This window comes from Herpailurus yagouaroundi, unplaced genomic scaffold (assembly GCF_014898765.1).
Source record: "Herpailurus yagouaroundi ecotype Mexico unplaced genomic scaffold, PumYag 197, whole genome shotgun sequence".
NCBI classification, from domain to species: Eukaryota; Metazoa; Chordata; class Mammalia; order Carnivora; family Felidae; genus Herpailurus; species Herpailurus yagouaroundi.
The window spans coordinates 14,518,262-14,542,286 of record NW_024412428.1 but is presented as its reverse complement, the minus strand read 5'-3'; the positions used below and the strand labels follow the sequence as shown (position 1 = coordinate 14,542,286).

At 37.7% G+C, this 24,025-nt stretch overlaps 2 protein-coding genes across 6 annotated transcripts in view; both read left to right on the top strand.

Annotated features, from left to right (window-relative positions):
- CCDC169 (coiled-coil domain containing 169) overlaps positions 1-4,734 on the top strand; it is a 47,416-nt gene extending 42,682 nt beyond the window's left edge. For all 3 annotated transcript variants that reach the window (XM_040448204.1, XM_040448205.1, XM_040448206.1), the window contains one exon: positions 4,427-4,734. In XM_040448204.1, the coding sequence (XP_040304138.1) occupies positions 4,427-4,526 (100 nt within the window). In that variant the 3' untranslated portion in view covers positions 4,527-4,734. The remainder of the gene's footprint in view (positions 1-4,426) is intronic.
- An 18,390-nt stretch (positions 4,735-23,124) lies between these two features.
- Positions 23,125-24,025, top strand: part of SOHLH2 (spermatogenesis and oogenesis specific basic helix-loop-helix 2) — a 53,955-nt gene continuing 53,054 nt past the window's right edge. Inside the window, exon 1 of one of the 3 annotated variants that reach the window (XM_040448203.1) lies at positions 23,125-23,606. In XM_040448203.1, coding sequence (XP_040304137.1) covers positions 23,403-23,606 — 204 coding nt within the window. In that variant the 5' untranslated portion in view covers positions 23,125-23,402. The remainder of the gene's footprint in view (positions 23,607-24,025) is intronic. The other 2 variants (XM_040448201.1, XM_040448202.1) reach the window with 2 other exon arrangements.

Below are 24,025 nucleotides of genomic sequence, written 5' to 3'. Positions count from 1 at the left end.
TGAAAAGTAAGGTGGTAACTGAAAAATTTGACTGGGTTTGGAACAGATAGATGAATCAGTTTTTGCCTCCGCCACTTAGATTTAATGTGGCTTTATGTAAAGTAACCTCCCTCATACTCTGTTTATTCACCTGTTATATGGGCATGATGAAATCCAGATTGAATGGTTAATATGAAAATTAGAGATTATTGAAAAATCCCTAGTTCCATAATACCAGCTGTTATTATTATTCTACAATGTATAGTATTTTTTGAATATAAAGAATTAGCAAAGTAACAAAGAATTTGTTTGTGGGAAGAGAATAAAACATATGACAATAATTTGAAACTGCAAATGACAAAGCATAATCTTGCAAGGGTCTAAGCTACTATGATGTATATAAAAGCCACAATACACAGGAATGGAAAGTGGTTTCCAAATTTTATTTACCATGACTGTTAGCATATTGTGACCCACTATACCCGCATATATATTTATATATAACTGAAAAAACATTATGAAACAGTACATAGTCTTATTATATGTGATGCACCCTGGTATTTTCTATTTTGTTTTATTTTTTTATATTGCTGTTATAATTCACTAAATAAATCCACTATTTTTGGGGGGTCCAGCGTGGAGCCCAATGTGGAGCTTGAATTCACAGCCCTGAGATCAAGACCTGAGCTGAGATCAAGAGTCAGATGCTTAACCAACTGACCCCCTTGCGCCCCTCAGTCCCCTTTGACCTATATCAATTGCAGTTTGAAAAACACTGTTCTAAAAGATATCTAGGAAATTAAACATATTTTTAGAGTTAAGTATCTCAGCTTGATGATTAGTGTCATCATGTCAGTTGGATCCTATAGAGATCATTGATATTAAGGAAGCTATTTGAAATATTCTCAGCACACTATAAAAGCATTAAGTATAGTAAACAATGTAGAATGTATAATGAGCTATGAATTGAATATGGTATAACTGAATGCTTGTGGTTAATTCCATATTACACCAGAAGATGAAATTATTCTAAAACATTGCTATTTAATTAAGGAAACATTTTAGCATAGGAAATGGTTTATTCCCAAAGTACATTCAAAAAATATTTATATTGAGATATAATTTACATACAATGAAACTCATTGCTTGTTGGAATATTCACAAAGTTGCAAAATCATCACCACTAGAACATTTTCATCTCCCCCCAAAACCCTTTTACCCATTAGCATTCACTTTCTATTCCTCTCTCCCCCAGCCCCTGCCAATCACTAATCTACTTTCTGCCACTATAGATCTGTTTATTCTTGTTATTTCATATAAATGGAAGCAAACAATATGCAGCCTGGTATGCCTTTGTCATTTAGCATGATTTTTCAAGGTTCATCTGTGTAGGAGCATATATCAGTATTTTATTCTTTTTTGTGTCTGAATAATATTTCAGTGTTTGGATCTATCACATTTTGTTTATCCATTAATCAATTGATGGACGTTTGGGTTGTTTATATCTTTTGACTATTTTGAATAATGGTGCTATGAACATTCCTGCTGCATATAAGTTTTTAATTCTGTTGGGTAGATGCCCTGAAATGGAATTGTTGGGTCAATTGATAACTGTTTATCTTTTTGGGGAACTGCCCAACTATTTTCCAGAGCGGCTGCACCATTTTATATTCCCACTAGTAATGTATGAGTGTTCCAGTTTCTTCACATCTTTATCAACATTTGTTATTGTCCTTTTTTTTCCCTCTCTTAGTAGATGTGAAGTAGTATCTCATTGTAGTTTTGATTTGTACTTCCTAAGGACTATTGATGTTGAGCATCTTTTTGTGTACTTGCTTGCCATTCATATATCTTCTTTGTAGAAAGGTTTATTCAAGTCTTTTGCCCATTTTTAAATTGACTTGTTGTCTTGTTGTTGTGTTATAAGAGTCCTTTATATATTCTGGTTACCAGACCTTATCTGATACATGATATGCAAATATGTTCTCCCATTTTTTGTCACTTTTTTTTTCTTTCTTAATGATGTCTTTTGAAGCATAAAAGTTTTGATTTGGATAAAGTACAATTGATCTGCCTTCCTAGGATTTGTTTTTCTTGGTTACTTGTGCTTTAGGTATCGTATCTAAGCCTAATTCAACAACACAAAGATTTATAGATATGTTTTCTTCTAGGTTTAATAGTTTTAGTTCCATTTTTGAGTCTTTTTTGAGTTAATTTTTGTATATGATGTGAGACTGGGGTCCAGTTTCATTCAGTCTTTTGCATGTGTCTATCCAGTTGTCCTAGCGCCATTTGTTACAAAGAATATTCCTCCCCAGTTGATTGTCTTTGTACCCTTTTAAAAAATCAACCATATTGAGGCACCTGGGTGGCTCAGTCGGTTGAGCATCCAACTTTGGCTCAGGTCATGATCTCGTGGTCCATGGGTTTGAGCCCCATGTTGGGCTCTGTGCTGACAGCTAAGAGCCTAGAGCCTGCTTGGGATTCTGTGTCTCCCTCTCTCTCTGCCCCTCCCCCATTCATGTTCTGTCTCTCTCTGTCAAAAATAAATAAACATCTAAAAAAATTTAAAAACATAAAAAACCAACCATATGGAAAAAAGGGGGCACTTGGGTGTCTCAGTTGGTTAAGCATCCAACTCTTGATCTCAGCTCAGGTCTTGATCTCAGCGTCATGAGTTCAAGCCCTGCATTTGGCTCCACATGGGGCATGAAGTCTACTTAAAAGGAAAAATAAAAAATAAAAAATAAATTAAGCATAAACATAAGAGTTTATTTCTAGGCTCTCAGTTCTTCTATTCCATTTGTCTATAAGTCTATCCTAATGCTAGTGCCATGCTGTCTTGATGACTAACTTTTCAGTAATTTTGGAATAAGTTAGTGTGAGTACTCCAACTTTATTCTTCTTTTTCAAGATTGTTTTGGTTGTTTGGAGTCCCTTTAATTTCCATATGAATTTTAGGATCAGTTTTTCAGTTTTTCAGTTTTTTCACAGGGATACCAGAGAGCTGGGGGAAAAGGCTAAGGAGAGTTAAAATGCTACAAAGTTGTGTTCTTGCTGAATTTCAGTTGTGTGTGTGTGTGTGTGTGTGTGTGTGTGTGTGTGTGTGTGTGTGTGGTGTGTTTAATAAATTCTCCAGAATTGCTACAAATCCTTGGTTAATTTCCAGAGCTCTGAAAAAGTTGCTTCTGACCATTTTTGCCAATTTTTTCATTGATTTTATGGAGAAAAGAATTTTCTAAAATCCTTATTCTATCATTTTCCCCAGCATCACTCCCTGAGTAAAAGATTTTTGAAAAGCATCTTGGAGGGAATTGAAGCTGACTCTACTCCCAAATAAGAGCGTGGGAAAGTTGGCTTTATAAAGATATGTAAGTCAATAAAGGAAAGATAGTCCCATGGAAATTCAAGAAAAGGACTTCTAATATAACTGGGCCCAAGATATTAAAGCTAGAATTCAAGGTAGCTTTAAAAAAATGAGCAGAACTTCATAGATCTTCACGTTAGTGGTCTGCCATACAAAATAGTAATTAAAGGCACAGACTTTGAACTCAGCTATCTGGATTCAAATTCCAGATCCACTTACTAACTATATAACCTCATTTTTCTCATTTATCTAACAGGGGTAATAATAGTACCTACATCATAGGCATTTTCATTGAGGTTGATAAGAATCAATCTTTGAATCTATGAATCAATTCATAGACTAGAATAGATTTTAGAATAGTCCCTGGCAGGGGTGCCTGGGTGGCTCAGTCAGTTAAGCATCCAACTTCAGCTCAGGTCATGATCTCGCGGTTCATGAGTTCAAGCCCCACGTCGGGCTCTGTGCCAACCACTCAGAGCCTGGAGCCTGCTTTGGATTCTGTGTCTCCCTCTCTCTCTGCTCCTCCCCTTCTCATGCTCTGTCTCCCTCTCTCTCAAAAAATAAACATAAAAAAAAAGAATAGTCCCTGGCATAAATTGTGTGCTGTAAAAATGTTGCTGTTATTATTTTTATGTAATCAACTAGTTCAGTCTCTATTTCACTTTTCTTTTCATTACCACTGCCATCTTCACTCTCTGTATCTTTTTAATATCACAGACCTTGGTCTTAGTTTCAATTTTATTATAATTTTTGGTAACATATCTTTGGCTTACTTATTTCCTTACTCTCCTTGCTCAACTTCATGGTCACTGTCTATATTTTCTTAGCTTTAATTCATATTTCCAGAGGTAATATCAGAATGGTCCATCTCATCCCTCTTTGAACAGAGCTTTCTACATTAGGCCACCTCATGGGCTCCTTCCTGGCCTTTGGATTATCTGCCCTTGAGATGGTTGCCTGTCTGTAATGAGATAATGTGGTATAACATATGGCTGTTTAGGATGGTACCATAAGCATATAATGTTTCTGTTGTACACAGTGGTGACTGAAAAATCATGATTAACACTTCTTTTATTTCAGGGTAAGATATAATCCAGTTAATCAGAAGACAATGAATGCCAAGAGAGGACCAGGAAAAAAGATTACAAGATCAAACCATCTCCCAAAACTCGATCCATAATTCTAGAACTGGAATTCTATTTCTTCCTTTTTCTCATCCATAATATTCAACTTATGAAGTTAATGTGCAACACATTTTTCAGGGAATGAAATAGACAAGAAAGAGCTATCAAACTTCTCCTTAGCCCCTCTTACAAAAGTTTTTTTCCTTTGTCTGTATTAAAGTAATTTTCTGAAGTGATCTAATATAAGTGATCTAAAATACCTAATAGTGTTGCTTTTGATTTTAAAAATATCCTGAAAGTTGGCATTATTACACTTGCCTTTAATAATAATATATCCATGATCTGTGCTGGTAGTAATTGGCTTCTAGTTGGTTGTTAGCTAAAAATGTGAGCTCATCAAAACATTTAGTTCTTATAGGCTATATCATATTCAGATCTTTTAAACTTATGGTTTAGCAACAGATGTTGGTGAGGATATGGAGGAAAGGGAACCCTCTTGCACTGGTAGTGGGAGTGCAAACTGGTGTAGCTGCTCTGGAAAACAGTGTGGAGGTTCCTCAAAAAATTAGAAACAGAATTACCCTATGACCCAGCAGTAGCACTCCTAGAAGTTTATCCAAAGGATATAGGAGTGCTGATTTGTAGGGACACATGTACTCCAATGTTTATAGCAGCACTATCAACAATAGACAAATTATGGGAAGACCCAAATGTCCATCAATTGATGAATGGATAAAGAAGATGTGGTGCATAGATACAGATACAGATATAGATATAGATATAGATATAGATATAGATATAGATATATAGATATAGATATTAGTGATGAAAAAGAATGAAATATTACCATTTGCAACAACGTGGGTGGAACTGGAGGGTATTATGCTAAGTGAAATAAGTCAGTCAGAAAAAGACACATATCATATGTTTTCACTCATATGTAGAATTTGAGAAACTTAACAGAAAACCATAGGGGGAAGAGAAAGAAAAATGAGTTATAAACAGAGAGAGAGCCAAACCATAAGAGACTCTTAAATACAGAGAACAAACACTGATGGGGGTGGGGAAAATGGTTGATAGGCATTGAGGAGGGCACTTGTTGGGATGAGCACTGGGTATTTTTTGTAAGTGATGAATCACGGGAATCTACTCCTGAAGCCAAGACTACACTGCATATACTGTATGTTAGCTGACAATAAATTATAAGAAAAATAAGTACTAAACTTATGGCTTAGGGCACCTGGGTGGCTTAGCTGGATGTCCAACTCTTGATTTCAACTCAGGTCATAATCCTAGAATGGTAGGATCAAGCCCTTGTTAGGCTCCATGCCAAGCACGGAGCCTGCTTGGGATTCTCTCTTTCTCCCTCTGCCCCTCTCCCCTGCTTGTGCTGTCTCTCTCTCTCTCTCTAAAATAAAAACAAAACACAAAACATAAAAACTTATGGTTTAAACAAAGCTACAAATCAGATGGATTTTAAACTTTGATTTGAACTAATGTGGTGTTATGGACATAACCTTCAATCAGCCATCAGCTTGGTTATAATTCCCACCCTGCCATGAACTTAGATCTTGGGCAATTTCCTTCATCCCATCTTTATTTCCCATATCAGTAAAATGATGGAGGCAAATGATATAACTTCTAAGGTTTGTACTTTGCTAGAAAACCAATACTTACTTAACTACAAGCTCCTACTACTTAGCACATAGTGATTTAAATCATTTTATGATGTTTCTTAATTCACAGTGATGGCCTAATTCTGTAGACCAAATATTGCAAGCATTCACAATCTTCAAGTCTAAAAGTGGAGATAGAGAGGATAGGAGAAGGGTTTATTTAAGGCATTTATATAATTTATTGAAATTTTCTATTTATGTTTAGGTTGTTTTATAATTGTTACCTAGGTCTGGAACATACCTATGATTTATTTGCCCAACTTAATAAGTAAAATTATTAGACTTTATATTTCCAGAAATAACTCACAGTTAACTAAGTATATTTTCCAGCAAATGGTGTTCCCACCTTATATCTGGAACTAAAACCTAACTTCCATTTAGTATCAGTAATGAATACTAAATGCATTTCTATAATAAATTGTATAGATATTCACTTTCCTTAAGGAACAATGCATACATTTCAGATAGACAAATAATTCTTTTATGTGACTTTAAAAAGTAATACAGAAAAACATTCAGTAACTTTCTATAAATTATTCCAGATGGAAACTGTTTGGAAATATTTCTCCCATTCCTTTTTTTTTTTTTTAAGGTTTATTCATTTTTCAGAGACAGAGACAGAGAATGAGCCAGGGAGGGGCAGAGAGAGGGGGAGACATAGAATCTGAAACAGGCTCCAGGCTGTCAGCTGTCTGCACAGAGCCTGACGCTGGGCCCGAACTCATGGACCACGAGATCATGACCTGAGCCAACGCTGGACACTTAACCAATTGAGCCACCCAGGCACCCCTATTTCTCCTATTCTTAAGCTAACAACAGATATCAGGTATAGTGACCCATATTGTTAAGCAAATATTAGATTTTTTTTTAATTTTTTTAAAAAAAAAAATTTTTTTTTCAACATTTATTTATTTTTGGACAGAGAGAGACAGAGCATGAACGGGGGAAGGGCAGAGAGAGAGGGAGACACAGAATCGGAAACAGGCTCCAGGCTCCGAGCCATCAGCCCAGGGCCTGATGTGGGGCTCCAACTCACGGACCGCGAGATCGTGACCTGGCTGAAGTCGGACGCTTAACCGACTGCGCCACCCAGGCGCCCTGCAAATATTAGATTTTTAAGTCTTATACAATCTTTCTTAGCATTAGCAGCAAACTGATGATTTAAATATTAATGATATTTATAATCAGAATTGTCACTGAAAAATAAATTTATTTCTATCATACAAAGCAAGCCGTTGTGGGGATTGGATTTAAGAACATTTAAATTTATGTCAATTACTAGGATGGGTAGTTGAACATCTTATTACAGGGACACTGTCATGTTCAGTATTATTTCTGCAGGAGCTACTTTGGGATACTTCAATGACAGAAAAGGTCTGTCTTAAACAGAGAGATGGCGTAGCATAAAGAACTGATATGGGGGCTTTCTAAGATCTAAGTTCTAATATCAGCTTTGCCACTTCTAAGATTCTGACCTTGAGTAAGCCACTTTTCATTGTCTCATTTTCATCATTTATGGAACTGGGAATAAATTGCTGTGCAGATCAAGGATAGTTACTACATATTTATTTGTTTATTTGCCCTATTTCTAAAAAGATTGTGTTAGATTTTACTAAATATAGAGGTATAAAAACAAAGATCATAAGATAACAGAAAAAAAAAGTTAATTTCTTGTAAGAATTCCCAACTAAGAAAAGCTTGAGCTTTTAAGCTTTCTAGCAATCAGCACAAAGAAGGACTGAATTATACAGCTCTCACCTTTTTGTAGAAGGAATATACAAGTAGAGAAAAAGTTTTACCTAATTCTAAGCTTTAACGATAATGTATCATGTGAAGTTTTGTTTTGTTTTGTTTTTTTGACAGAGAGAAAAAGAGAGCGCGTGCGCACACACACGTGTTAGCTGGGGAGGGACAGAGGGAGAGGGAAAGAGAAAATCCCAGGTAGCCTCCGTGCTGTACAGACTTGAGGCTTGATCTCACGACCATGAGATCATGACCTGAGCCAGAATCAAGAGGGGGACACTTAACCGACTGAGCTACCCAAGCACCCCTCATGTGCAGTTTTATAAGAAAATGTAATTATTTTTTGAAATAATGAGTGCAAAAATGATAGCTTGGGATTTTAACTTTGTTTAATACTGAAATATGTATTAATATCAGTGTTTGGGTTTTTTTTGAAGAGTTTAGAATTCATAAAGCAAAATATCAGTGAGCAATATTTAATATATTTCAACATTTTAATATCTAAATGTGTTATAAAATATCAATATCATTTATGAAAACAAATTTTGCTATGAAAAAGGAAGATGGTGAGTAAAAACAAGGATGTGGAAAAATTGGAACCCTCATAAACTGCTGGTGGGGATGTAAAATGGTACAACCATTTTGAAAAAGAGTTACTATATGATCCAGCAATTCCACTCCTAGGTATATACCCCAGAGCAATGAAAACCTATATCTATATAAAAATGTATATACAAATATTTATAGCACCATAATTCATAATAGCCAAAAAATGTCCATCAACTGATGAATGGATAAACAAAATGTAGTGTATCTAAACAGTGGGATATTATTCAGCAATAAGAAAGAAGTACTGATGTATACTACAATTTGGATGGACCTTGAAAACATTCTAAATGGAAAAAGCCAGTCATAAGAGGTCATATATTGTATAATTCCATTTATATGAAAAGTCCAGAATAGGCAATTCATGCAGACAAAAAGTAGGTTAGTAATAGTTTCCAAAGGCTGGTGGGGCTAGGGGAAGAAGGGTGGGTGATGGGGAATGACTGCTAATGTGTACAAGATTTCTTTTGGGGGTGATGAAAATGTTGCAAAATTAATTGTGGTGATGGTTGCACAACTCTGTGAATATACTAAAAAACACTGAGCCAGTTAGATGAGTTAATTGCATGTTATATGACTTGTACCTCAATAAAGCTGTTATAAAAAACAAATGTTAAACATGCTAATATGTTAATATAAATTAGCAAATAAATTTTAATAAAGTATTATTTGATCTTTCTCAGAAGATGTGATCTTAAAAATTAAGATGGATCGTCATTTGGTGCTATTGTTGAGTCAAGAACATAATTTTGAGCATAATTTTCCAACAAAGAAACTCTTTCAGATACTACACTAGTCAGAAGAATAATGAGGATTAAGTGCTACTTGCCAAATTTCCTTGACTTCTTTTGAATAATCTCATCTCTTGCTTCATAACCTTGTGGAGAGATTTATGAAACATTTTTTAAAGGAATCTGTATGTTTATTTATTTACTTTATGAAATTTATTGTCAAATTGGTTTCTATACAACACCCAGTGCTCATCCCAACAGGTGCCCTCCTCAATGCCCATCACCCACTTTCCCCTCCCTCTCACCCCCCATCAAACCTCAGTTAATTCTCAGTTTTTAAGAGTCTCTTATGATTTGGCTCCCTCCCTCTTTAACTTTTTTTTCTTTCCTTCCCCTCCCCCATGGTCTTCTGTTAAGTTTCTCAGGATCCACATAAGAGTGAAAACATATGGTATCTGTCTTTCTCTGTATGACTTATTTCACTTAGCATCACACTCTCCATTTCCATCCACATTGCTACAAAAGGCCATATTTCATTCTTTCTCATTGCCAAGTAGTATTCCATTGTGTATATAAACTACAATTTCTTTATCCGTTCATCAACTGATGGGCATTTAGACTCTTTCCATAATTTGGCTATTGTTGAAAATGTTGCTATAAACATTGGGGTACAAGTGTCCCTATGCATCAGCCCTCCTGTATCCCTTGGGTAAATTCCTAGCAGTGCTATTGGTGGGTCATAGGGTAGATCTATTTTTAATTTTTTGAGGAACCTCCACAGTGTTTTCCAGAGTGGCTGTACCAGTTTGCACTCCCACCAACAGTGCAAGAGGATTCCCGTTTCTCCATAACCTCTCCAGCATCTATAGTCTCCTGATTTGTTCATTTTGGCCACTCTGACTGGCGTGGGGTGATATCTGAGTGTGGTTTTGATTTGTATTTCCCTGATGAGGAGCGACGTTGAGCATCTTTTCATGTGCCTGTTGGCCATCTGGATGTCTTCTTTCGTGAAGTGTCTATTCATGTTTTCTGCCCATTTCTTCACTGGATTATTTGTTTTTTGGGTGTGGAGTTTGGTGATTCTTTATACATTTTGGATACTAGCCCTTTGTCTGATATGTCATTTGCAAATATCTTTTCCCATTCTGTCAGTTGCCTTTTAGTTTTGATTGTTTCCTTTGCAGTGCAGAAGCTTTTTATCTACATGAGGTCCCAATAGTTGATTTTTGCTTTTAATTACCTTGCCTTTGGAGATGTGTCAAGTAAGAAATGGCTGCGGCTGAGGTCAGAGAGGTTTTTTCCTGCTTTCTCCTCTAGAGTTTTGATGGTTTCCTGTCTCACATTCAGGTCCTTTATCAATTTTGAGTTTACTTTTGTGAACGGTGTAAGAAAGTGGTCTAGTTTCATTCTTCTGCATGTTGCTGTCCAGTTCTCCCAGCACCATTTGTTAAAGAGACTTTTTTCCATTGGATATTCTTTTTTGCTTTGTCAAAGATTAGTTGGCCATACTTTTGTGGGTCTAGTTCTGGGGTTTCTATTCTATTCATTGGTCTATGTGTCTGTGTTTGTGCCAATACCATGCTATCTTGATGATTACAGCTTTGTAGTAGAGGCTAAAGTCTGGGATTGTGATGCCTCCCGCTTTGGTCTTCTTCAAAATTACTTTGGCTATTCGGGGTCTTTTGTGGTTCCTTATAAATTTTAGGATTGCTTGTTCTAGCTTCGAGAAGAATACTGGTGCAATTTTGATTGGGATTGCATTGAATGTGTAGATAGCTTTGGGTAGTACTGACATTTTAACAATATTTATTCTTCCAATCCATGAGCACGGAATGTTTTTCCATTTCTTTATGTCTTCTTCAATATCCTTCATAAGCTTTCTATAGTTTTCAGCATACAGATCTTTTACATCTTTGGTTAGGTTTATTCCTAGGTATTTTATGATTCTTGATGCAATTGTGAATGGGATCAGTTTCTTTGTCTTTCTGTTGCTTCATTATTAGTGTATAAGAATGCAACTGATTTCTGTACATTAATTTTGTATCCTGCGACTTTGCTGAATTCATGCATCTGTTCTAGCAGACTTTTGGTCTGGAAAAAGTGAAAATTTGACTTCATTTTTGCCAATTTTGATGCCCTTGATTTCCTTTTGTTGTCTGATTGGTGATGCTAGAACTTCCAACACTATGTTACACAACAGCAGTGAGAGTGGACATCCCTGTTGTGTTCCTGATCTCAGGGGGAAAACTCTCAGTTTTTCCCCATTGAGGATGATATTAGCTGTGGGCTTTTCATAAATGACTTTTATGATGTTTAACTATGTTCCTTCTATCCCGACTTTCTCGAGGGTTTTTATTAAGAAAGAATGCTGAATTTTGTCAAATGCTTTTTCTGCATCAATTGACAGGATCATATGGTTCTTATCTTTTCTTTTATTAATGTGATGTATCACGTTCATTGATTTGTGAATGTTGAACCAGCCCTGCAGCCCAGGAATGAATCCCACTTGATCATGGTGAATAATTCTTTTTATATGCTGTTGAATTCGATTTGCTAGTATCTTATTGAGAATTTTTGCATCCATATTCATCAGGGATATTGGCCTGTAATTCTCTTTTTTTTTTTTTTTTTGCTGGGTCTCTGTCTGGTTTGGGAATCAAAGTAATGCTGGCTTCATAGAATGAGTCTGGAAGTTTTCCTTCCCTTTCTATTTTTTGGAACAGCTTGAGAAGAATAGGTATTATCTCTGCTTTAAATGTCTGGTAGAATCCCCCAGGGAAGCATCTGGTCCTGGACTCTTATTTGTTGGGAGATTTTTGATAACTGATTCAATTTCTTCGCTGGTTATGGGTCTGTTCAAGCTTTCTATTTCCTCCTGATTGAGTTTTGGAAATGTGTGGATGCTTAGGAACTTGTCAATTTCTTCCAGGTTGTCCAGTTTGTTGGCATTTAATTTTTATGAAACATCTTTTGATTTTTGACTAAGATATTTTTTAATTTATAAGGAGCTATATAGTTTTGTTTAAAGAAGGTATTTCTAGTTTTCATCATCTTCATTACTTCTATCATGTGCAGCTAGACATTCCAAAGCAGAGTTATCTATATCAATTTTAGTACTGTGATATCTGTATTCAGTGGACAAGAAATTTTTTATTTTGGACTAAAAACTATTCTTGCAACAGAAGCTTATTAAAAACACTTGATTTTTTTTTGCTATGTATACAAGTAAGGACACATCTAGACTTACAGACCATATATTATGTGTCTTTTTTTCATAAATTGAGTACTTGAGTAATAAATATTTATTCCAAGATGTAAATAATTTAGATTAAAAAAACACATTTAATGTTTATTTATTTTTGAGAGAGAGAGAGTGCAAGCAGGGGAGGGGCAGAGAAAGAGGGAGACACAGTATCTGAAGCAGGCTCCAGGCTCTGAGCTGTCAGCACAGAGCCTGATGCAGGACTCTAACTCACGAACTGCGAGATCATGACCTGAGCTGAAGTCAGATGCTTAACTGACTGGGCCACCCAGGCACCCCTAAATAATTTAGATTAAAAAAAAATACCAGAATAACAGAATTATGACAACAGTGATGCTAAGGGTTTTGGTATTTTAAAAGAGCAGAGTATACCAGAATACTAAAACTGCTATTAAGGGGTGCCTGGGTGGCTCAGTAGGTCGAGTGTCTGATTTTTTATTTCAGCTCAGGTCATGATCCCAGGGTCATGGGATCGAGCCCCATGTCAGGCTCCGTACTGAACATGGAGCCTGCTTGGGATTCTCTCTCTCTCTCTCTCTCTCTCTCTCTCTCTCTCTCTCTCCCACACACACCCCACCCCAGCTTGCTCTCTCTCTCTTTTCTCTAAAATAAAAACAAAAACAAACTGCTGCTAAAGTCACTAAACATGATTAATGTATGAAAAAGTATTTTTAAAATAATAAAGCACCATTTGAATATAAGGTCATATCATTGTGATAGTAGGGTGCTATTTTAAAAACAAGTTAACAGATTAACCTGATTTATGAATTAGACAAATTTTGAATTTATAGAACATCCTTTTAACTTTATCAAAGCAATTTCATAGTATTATCCAAGTTACAGGAAAAATCTTATTATCTGGGGAATCAGCCAACAGTGAGTTTATCATTAATTGGACATGTTCAAGGCTAGGTGACCCTTTGTCAGGGATATCATAGAAGGAATTCCTGCAGTGGGTGGAAATTGAATTCAATGACTGCTAATATCCCTTCTGTGAGTCCCCTGCTCATTTATTAGATAAGGACACCAGAGACAAAAAAACACTTCCTAAAATATAATTGTATCATGTAGACTGTAAATATGGACTTTCAAAAACATTATTGCTTTACCAGTAGCCACAACTAGCAAAATCAGGGGTAATATTATTAATGGCCATTTTTTAAATGTAAACTGAAAACATACCATTTTTCATCTAAAAAATAATGAACAGTGGTTTTCAAAAAGATAATTTTTAATGCTAATACATCTGAAGTTTAAAAGTTCTAGTATACTGCTGGTGGGGGTATCAATTAATATAGTTCTTTTGGAAAACAATTTGATTATATTCTTGAAAAGCCTTAATGTTTATACATTGACTCAATAATTGTATTTCTAATCTATTCTAATGAAAAACCATGCATATAGAAAACACAGGACAGCCGTATTATCAGCATTATTAATACCAAAATAGGGAGGCTTCCTTAATGTACAATTATATGCATAAGTGGATTGTGATTCATCCACATGGTTATTATGCTGCAATTAGCACTTTCTGTTTTATATTGAAATTATTTCTCCTCGTGTATTTCCTGCATTTGAAGCACTTCAGTGTCATTTATCTCCAGCACTTTAAAATGGACAATTTTATTCACTTGTCACCAGCTAGCTTAGTACCTAGTATATGACAGGTACTTAATACATTTTGTTTAACTTTAATGAATGTTTGCAAAACCATTTATAATATCATGGGGTGACAATGTTAGGATGTTAACGCAATGGTACAAAGTCATACATGCAATATGATTTTAACTATTTAAACATATCTACAGAAGAGGCTACAAAAAGGGGACTTTAGTCTACTGATGCCGAAAGATGTGTTTCTGTTATACGAATTTACCATCCAACTCTACAGAGGAACGTGAGCTAGGCTCCAAATGGTGATCTAGCAAAAGGGGGAAGGGAGAGGCAGAGACATGTGGAGTACAAGGGAACCTATTTTAACACGCTAACTTAAGGGAAGTTTGCTTACCTTCCTGTCAAGCTTTTACTTTGTAGAATAAAAATAGAAATAATTGATTTCAAAGGTACCTTATGTGTGTGTGGGACAGAAGGGGGGTATAAACCCTTTTATTGCAACAGTTCTGATATCTTCGTGTAATAAAAATAAGTTTATAGAAATCACAGAACATCACAAGGTATTGAGATAATGCATATTGACTTACCAGTGTGTAAATAGTTAAGAAAGTCTTGAAAGTAGCTCACAGCACTAGAGTAATTTGTCTATATAATGTTAAAGGAATTGGAGCAAAAACCTTCCTTTTTGAAAGATAATTTCACTGGTATGCACAAATTAATGGTCAAGTCTACAGGGGAAGATTAGGCCCCAAAATGATGATTCCAGGGTCTGGAGGAGAGGGACAGGAGGAATCTTCTGGAATAGAAGGAAACAAGTTAGGTTGATGGTATTAGTCTTTCAACACATTAAAAATTCCATTCTTTTGTGTGATTGCACCCACAGTTTCTGATAAGAAGTGTGTGGTTTTTCTTTGTTCCTTTGTACATAATGTGGTTTTTATAATAGGCTTATTTAAGAGTTTCTACCATTGGTTTTCAGGAATTGCTTATAATGAGTCTTAGTGTGGTGTTATGTTTATCATGCATGGGGTTCACTGAGCTGCTTCCATCTGTAGATTTTGAGTTTTCATCAATCTGGAAGATTTTTGGTTATTTTTCAAGTTGTTTTTCTGTCCCTTTTCTCTCCTTTCAGGACTTAATTACGACCTGTGGTAGGACACTTGATATTGTGCCATTTGTTTTTTCTTTTTTTATATCCTTTATTTCCCTTGATGTATTTATGTTTCTCTTTAAATAGTCAAATACAGTTATAATAGCTATTTTAACATATTTATTTGTTAATTCCTTTATCTTTATCTCTGTCATTTCTAGGTCTGTTTCTAGGGGCTGATTTTACTCATGGTTTTGGGTCTCATTTTCTGTGTCTTGTCATACCTACTAATTTCTCATTAGATGTTGGACTGGTTTTTTTTTTTTTATACACTCAAATGTTTTATTGAAAACTTGTTGCAGTTGTATGAGCAAAAATCTATAACCATTTAATTACCTTCCATTGGTCTGACTGGTTTTTAATTTTGTGAAATCATGACCTGAGCCAAAAGACTCAGATGCTTAACCAACTGAGCCACCCATGTGCCCCATTTTGTCCAGTTTTTAATTTGTTCACAGCAAGAGGGTAAATCTTGCCTTTGATACTCCATGAAGGCCAGAAGTAAAGGACCCATCCCTTTAAACTTAGAGCATCAAAACATGGAAAATATTTTTAAATCCAGTATAAAAACTCATCTTACTTAGTCTATAACAATTTGTTTAATGTTATCACCTAAATAAATTTTTCTCACCTTAATTTTAAACTAAAATTTATACTGGATAAAATGACTGGACAGGGCTTTGTCTTGTGTTTCTTGGTGGGAAGGTAAGTATATCCTGGGAAGAAAGGAACAAAAGGATATTTGGTGATCAAATTGATGGATTATGGTGAAGACTGCTATGTGCTTACCAGACTGTTGCCTTTTTTCTAATGGGACAGAATTAGGCCACATTTTCCATGTGTGAAACACATTGTTTACCAGTGCCTGGTATATACGCTACTTTTTTTTTTTTTAATGATATATGCGTGAAAAACACTATTTAGTAATGAGTGATGTGTGTGCTACTGTGTTTAGAGATACAGTTGTGAAACACTATGTGTAGCTAGGTGTGGCCCTGTGACTGACTTCAGGACAATATAATCTAAGCTGTATATGTCATTTCTGTGACTGGCCCATGAAAACCTCCCAGGTGATCATTCTTGGTTGTGCTCTTTGAAAATTTTGTGTGATGAGTGGATGTTGAGGGTCTAGACGTAAATGCCACGGCTCCAGAGGATGGTAGAGCCACAGATGGAAGAAACATAGGTGCCTGAATTATTGCGCATAGCAAATCCATTGATTTCACCTTGTGACCCTCATTTGATCGTGGTGTATGTGAAAAGGAAATCCTCTTGTGAGTATGTATATGTGCACATGTGTTGTCACTGAGATTTGTGTTTTACTTGCTGAAGCAGTTAACTGATGCTCACTAATATAGTACCAAACAATGTTTTTAGTAAGGCTTACAGGTATTTGGATTCTTTTTTTCTTTTTGGTAGATTAATGATATCTTTCTTCAAAACTACATAGAGATAAATTCAACGATTCTTGATAGCGATGGCCCCTGGCCTGCCTGCATCATTGAGTCAAATTCTAGAATGTCAGTTGAGATTTTTAAATTGGTTCCAACTCAGCATATTTTCCAGTTTGCTGAACATAACTAGATTTTTTTTTTTTCTAAACAGAATCTCTTGCTTTTCCAGCAATGACTTTCTAGGATACTGTTCTTTTAAGCCTCGTGCAAATGCTGTACAGAATGATAGCCAAACACAGGCTGTACCCAAACATTGTTGGAATGCACCAACTAATGCGTGAGAGGGGTAGGATACCCTTAATCACTTTTACTTAGAAAAGGAAGAATGCACAGCATCACTGGTCCGTAGCACTCATGGAATCCCATTAGGTAGACATGGTGAAAGCCCTCTTCTCTGCAAATGGAGGATGTTCCTTGATCAGGCTCTGATTTTGTTTCCAGGAAGGAATATTCTTACCCATTTTTCTCGGTGACCTGTGGCACTACTCCATGGGAGTTTCTTTCTTTTCAGTCTTCTTGCCCATAGTTGAAGTGGGTGTTGTAGGTTAGTTAGGCTTGCCTTCGGGGATGCACAGCTTCTAGTGTGCATTTTTTGAACAAACCAGCCTGGGTGCCCTGACATAACTTCACAGTTCAAATAGTTAAAGGCTTTTGGTCAAAGTTTATGGTTTCTTGGATAATATAACTCCATCCAAGTAGTAGTCAATTCCATGTATAATAATGATAAATTTCAGAGCATAATTTGTTTCTTTGGCCTATTTCTCTCTGTACCTGACGGCAGCTACCTTGCAGCTATTTGAAATAATAGGTTAGGGTGTAAATCTAATACTCATAATCTGATCTTTGCCATAAGGCTGTCTTAGTGGCTCCTGTTGGTCAAAATGCTTCTCAGTCTTATCTCTTGCTTTTTGGGGTCTAAAGGTATTGGCCTTTCCAACCCTCTAATGCCCCAGATTTCTAGATTCTCCCTCAGATTCTTTCTATTCTTTTCATTTCTCCTTGCAAACTGGCTAATAATATCCCAAGCTAATCTTTTCTTCTGTCCTGTCAAAGGCAGTCAGTAACATCCATCACAAATTGGTAGTAGTAGATTTTTTTGAACATCTTTTCCTTGACTTACAGGTTTGGTAACCACTTGGACCTCTGGGATGTAACAGGGATGTCCAGGCCTTCTCTTTCATGCTTGTTTCCCTGCCTCCCCTGCAGATCTGCTAAGTTAATGCCACCAGGCTTGTTTTATTTTACTATTTTGTTAATGCAGCACCTAAATTCAAGTTATTCTGAATTATGACTACAAGAAACAATTCCAAACTTCAGAGGCTTAACACAAAGGTTTATTTCTTTCTCAGGGCACAATCCATTTAGGTTTTAGTAGTTAAAAAAGTCAATAAGTAAGTAGTCTTTATATCTTGGGATAGAGAAAAGAGAATGGAAATGGGAGAGGCACATAAAAAAGATTTCAAAATTATTGGCAGTATGTGTTAGGTGGGGTCATAGGTATATACACATTCATATACTTTATATTGTATATCCATAATATATCTATACTTGGATGTGTATGAAATTTTCCATAATAAAAAAAATTACACTAGCTGACTTTTAAATCATTACTATACATCTAAGTATTTTCAAGGAAAGTGTGAACTACATTCTTTTTTCCTTCACCTTGTCCTCCACCTTCACATATAAGAAACTTCTCTCCTTTAAGACTGTCTGGATTGTTTGTGTAGAAATTCCTCATAACTTTGACTTGGTAGTCATTGTGACCAAAGAAAAAATAGTTATTTTGTAACTATGTGATAGGCTCAGGTAGTAGAGGCCTAATCAATAACCCCGGGCTGTTTCTAATGGTTCTGCTGTTTTGTTGCACTGGGAGGATGCCCTCCAAATTAACCAGTGTGGCTGGCCTCGCTCTGAAATCAGTGTGACAGAGCCCCCTCATCCAGAATTATAGTGTCACTTTGGTATAGCTCCACATTACCTTGCAAAGACTTATGGTTAATAAGGCAAATATACATCATTTTAATTTGGTAGAACTAACTCCTAGTTTTGAAAATATATTGGTATATTGGATGATGAGAAAATTGTCACATCTTAGTGCAAATGATTGCAGGACATCACTAGAAGTTGCTATTTTCTGACCTTTATCACTGCCTACTAGCAATAGTTCCTACTTCATTGGGGGAAAACATGTATTTATTGATCACCTTCTATATACTAGATACCAGGATATGAAGTCTAGTAAAACAAGCTCTGCCTTAACATTCTACTGAAACAGAGTTCTACTTGTTGAACAGAGGTATAAAATGGAATTAGGAATTCTTTGAGAATTTTCCTGTCTCCCCAGATTACCCACAAAAGGAGAACGTGAGTCAGACGGTAGTGTGGGAGAGAAAGCCAGGACAAAGAATGCTCAGGGAATGTGGTTGTCAGAACTGAACTTGCTGGTTAGGAGAACTGAGCCAGAGGCAAGAAGGAGGCATGTGAGCAGGAGAGGTCCTACCCTCTTTGACACAGGGATCACAGGGCAAGTAAAGTTTTTAGGCTGAGGTCAGAATCAAAGAACAAGGCATAGATGAATTAGCAGCTGGGAGGGATCAGGGGAAATACCCAGGGGAGTTCCCAAGTCAATGACCTGTGCTCACGGATGTTTGCTGGCCAATACTGTCCTTTAGAAGTAGTTCAGGATGTCTTAAGCCTTCAAGTGATTGATCCCATTGACCCTGCAGTTCCAGAGGATGTGGTTACTCAGTCTGATTGTGGAGTTCCTACACTGCACATTGTTGGGGGAAATCCAAGGACACTGTCAGGGAATAGAAACAAATCTAGTCAACTTGATTAAAAGCTGAATCTAGAAAGCCAAATCGGTGAGGTAACATGGGCCCTAATGCCACACTGAGGAATGGGAATTTAATTAGGTAAACATAGGTGTCTTTGCACATTTTTAAATATGGAAAGGATGGGATTAAAAGTCATCTTTCATTTTTCCTGGGCCACAACCAACACAATTTATACTAGTTCCAACTTTGAGATACCAAGCTTATCATTTTGATGCACACAATATTTTTTCCTTTCCTCCAAACCTTGTCTTTTTGTTTCCACTACAAAATGAGTGGCATTATGAAATAGAGGACAGATCATCGCCAGAAAGACCTGATTCCAAGTCCACATATACCAGTCAACTTCTAAAGTAACTTTAATTCATGCTTCAAATAAGTGCCTGCTATGAGCCAGACCAACGTGATGGAAGTGGATAGTACAGACAGATCCTCTTAGGGGAGAAAGATAAGGAAAAACAAATACATATGCTTTCTAATATAGAAAAGTGCTATGAAAAATAAAGTAAGAGGTTAGATTCTGACAGGGAATGTTGGAGGAGGTGACATCATAACAAAAATTTAAATGAAATGGAGCAATCTGGGGGGAAGACAGGTAAGAACATTACAAACAGAAGGAAGAACAAAGGCAGAGTGCTTTGCACTTATCTGGTATTCTCAGAAGAAGGCAGTGTGACTAGAGGTCTTGAAAGGTCATAAGAATGGTAAGAGATAAGGTAAGGTTGGAGGAGGAGAGTCATAAAGTCTTGCTGGACATAGAAAATAATTTGGATTTTTTTCTGAAGGAATGATTTTGAGAAGAGTTAATATTTCAATTTATATTTTAAAAGATTATTCTGGCTATTCTATAATGGACCTGCAAGGAGGAGGGGGAAGATGGCATAAGTGGAAGCAAAAATCACCTTCCTCAGTTAACATTATGAAAATATCCTTGCTAGTAATCCTATATAGAACTCAATGGTTAGTCAAGTTAGGGTGGACTCCTGGATTTAATATTCCAAGGATAATGTAAGCATGGTGTTTAAAATGTTTTTTTAACAGATTTAAAAAGTGAGTTTGGGGGGGAAATGAATAAAGTTTTACACCATAAAATGTCCAAGGGGACTAAAACAAGATCTGGTCTCTAGCTTAGAGACCCCTCTTCCGGGTTCTTCTTGCCCTGTTTGCCACACACACAAAAACTTGCCACAGATAGGAAGCTGACAACTATAAATTACCTTTCCCCCCTTCATTCGGAGCTCAGATCTTTGGAGAAATGGTCTCCTCTGAGCCCACCGGTGTGAAGTAAATCTGATCCACCAAGGTCTCCAAGTGCTGCTTGGTTTTTCCGCCAGCGTTCCAGCCTGGTTCTGTAACAAGTTCAGTGCACTGCTAAATGTAAAAATTATCAGTGAAAGTTATTGCAATTAGTTAATTCTCTGGCTTCCAACTTCTATGGTTACAGTTCTACTTATGAGAACATTGTTTGGGCCTTACCATCTTTGAAAGGGAAAGCAATTAGGTCATCTCTAGGGTCTTGTCGAGTTCTAAATTTCTGTGTTTCTGAGGACAAGCCAAGTAATAACAATACTGGAGAGAGCTTTCTATATTAGTTTCTGTAAAATAGCTGGATGGAAAAATTCCTAACATTTCAAGCATAGGTTCTTTACAAGAGCTCATTTGAACAGACCATGTACACTGTAGTACTTATAAACCTATTCAAGGTTGTATCATATTGTGAAAAATACACAATTGGAAGGGAAAATAATGTAAAGTGCATACTATGAATGCTAATAATCTTAAATGACCAGGATACTATTTTTTTATTTATGTATTTATTTTGAGAGAGAGAGAAGGAGTGCTGGGGAGGGGCAGAGAGAGAGGGAAAGAGAGAATTCCACCCTGTCAGCACAGAGCCCGACATGGTGCTTGAACCCATGAACTGTGAGATCATGACCTAAGCTGAAATTAAGAGTTTGTCCCTTAACTAATTGAGCCACTTAGGCGCCCCAGAACATCATTTTTAAAGAAGCAACTTGATTTTGAGTGCAAGTTTTAAAATATATTCCTCTGTGTAAAATTATTCTTGTCCTATTTTATAATTCATCATATTCAGTTTTCCATCAAGAGTATAAGTAGCATATTGTTATTTCGGGGAACCACAGAGAGCATCCATCTGCCCATTTTTCTGCCCAGTAATAGGAGTATGATTCAAGAATGTTAAAGGTGACAAAAAATTACATGGTTTGCATTCTGTGTTATAACTTACAAGGTTTAGAGTAGTTTCTCAACCTCAGCACTCAGAACATTTTGGGCCAGATAATTCTGTTATAGGAGGCTGTCCTTGTGCATTGCAGAATGTTTAGCAGCAAGCATCCCTGACTCCTGGCCATTAGAAGCCAGTTGTGATGACCAAAAAAATGTCTCCAGACATTGGCAAATGTCCCTTGGGGGTCAAAATCACCCTCAGTTGTTTTCAAGTAGATGCCTGCTCACTTATAAAGTAAGCTTGTCTTTGTCTTTCTTTTAGATTTGAAACTATTAAAATATCTCAAATTAATTCTTAGGGAACTTGTGATGATCTTATATTACGGATCCTGGAGAAATTTATTATTTTTTATTCCTTCCTCCAACACATAATTGGAGGGTTGATTTCTTCCTCTCACAAAAATTTAGGGGCATTGTCCCCTCAAATTTAAAAACAATGAGTCTGTGTCAGTTCCAACAATGTCTTTGTTAGTATTAGAATCAGATTTGCTTATTAGACCCCTGGAGCAGTGCCCTGATTACCATAGAGAGGGGAAATGCTCAAAGCTGTCTCAGTTCACACCCACCCAGGGCTTGGGCTTGGCTTCACCTTTGTCCAATATTGGTTAGCAAAGTGTCTCAGAGATGTTTATCTAGACACTCAGTTCCTGATTAACTGGAAAAGCGATAAAGAGCCAAAATCGTAACTATTAAAATGTGAACATTTACTTCCCAAAACGTTGCAGAATGATTTCATCAGAAATTTATCTGCGCCTTTTCTTCCCATCAAAATCAGAGCATCACAGCAATATTTTTGACACGCTCTCATGGTCAAAATTAGGGCTTCAGAACACTGCAGGACCTGCTCAGGAAATCAAAGCTTGCGCAAGAAAGCAGGCACTGATAATTCAAGTACTGCACGTTTGTATTATATGTTAAGTGAGATCAAGAATCTAGGGAAATCCAAAGTGACAATTACCAGATACCATCTTCTCCCTCACTCTCCTGCCCGTCCCGGCGCCCCGCCCCCAACCCCAATTTCTAGCAATGGAAAAATCAAGAACAATAGTAAAGACCATAAGAGAAAGGATCCCCTACAGCTCCTGGCACTCAACAGATCTAAATAAAACGTCCAGCCAAGGCTGAATGAAGTGAGTTACACAGCAGCTACCAGAAGACTTCCTAATTGTCCAAGTTTCTCAGTTGAGAAAATGGGGACAATGCTGAGTCACCGGACAAAATGAAATACTTCTAAAATATTTAATTTCTTTGGAACGAAAACGCCATAACAGCACTCGCCTTCTCTAGCTTCTACATGTTTGTCTAGGGAAAAAAACCAAAAAACCGTTTGCTGATCCAAAAGATACCCTAAAGATATTTAGAGCAGCCTGAGGCGAGGCAGAAGGCTTCCGCCTTCTCCTGGAAGTTCTACGAAGGCCTCGGGCCGTGACCTCCCTGAGCGTGGGACGGGGACTGGGGCCGGGACTGTGGGTGGGCAGCGTGCCACCAAGGGCCCCCAGGGCACCCTGGACAGCCCCTCCCGGCAGCCCCCGGGAGCCCCTCCCCCAGCCCAGGTCCCGCGGGGCCCCTTGGAGCAGGCTGCAGCACCCCCAGGTGCCCGGCCCCGGGCGTCATGGCCACTTTAAGGCGGGCCTGGGGCGTGCGCGCCCACAGCTGCGGGCCGCGAGACCCATCAGCGCGGCCCGAGCCGGCGTCCGGGACGCGGCGGCTCGGCCGAGCTCCTCCTGCGGCGAGGCTGCCCCAGGACCCGGCACGTGGGCAACAGGCCATGGCGGCCTCAATTACCCGCCCGGAGCGCGGCCGAATCTCTGGCCAGGTAAGAGGCAGAGGAGGAGGAAGGGGCGGCAGCTGCGTTGATCACCGCGCGCGGGCCCTGGCCGGGTGGCCCCCTAGGCCCGCACAGACATCTCTCATTCAGGGGACGCCGGAGGAGCGCGGCGCCCGGAGGGCCACTTCCAGGGGCGCGAGCCGGCGTCCGAGGGCGGGGGTGGGGGGGTCCCGCCCGGACGGAGTCGCCCAGGGCGGGAGGCCGAACTGAGCTGTTTTCCACAGGCCTGCCTCTGTGGCCCTCGGCACCGGCCAAACTCCGCTTTTCTAGTCGACCACTCGGAGGGTTAGCCGGGAGCGAAACCTAGTAGGTGTCTGCACAGAATGTGAATGACGACAACTTTGGTTTTACTTTGAATACGGGGAAGTTTATTTAACATGGGGAAATTTATTTTGGGCATTCTTGTC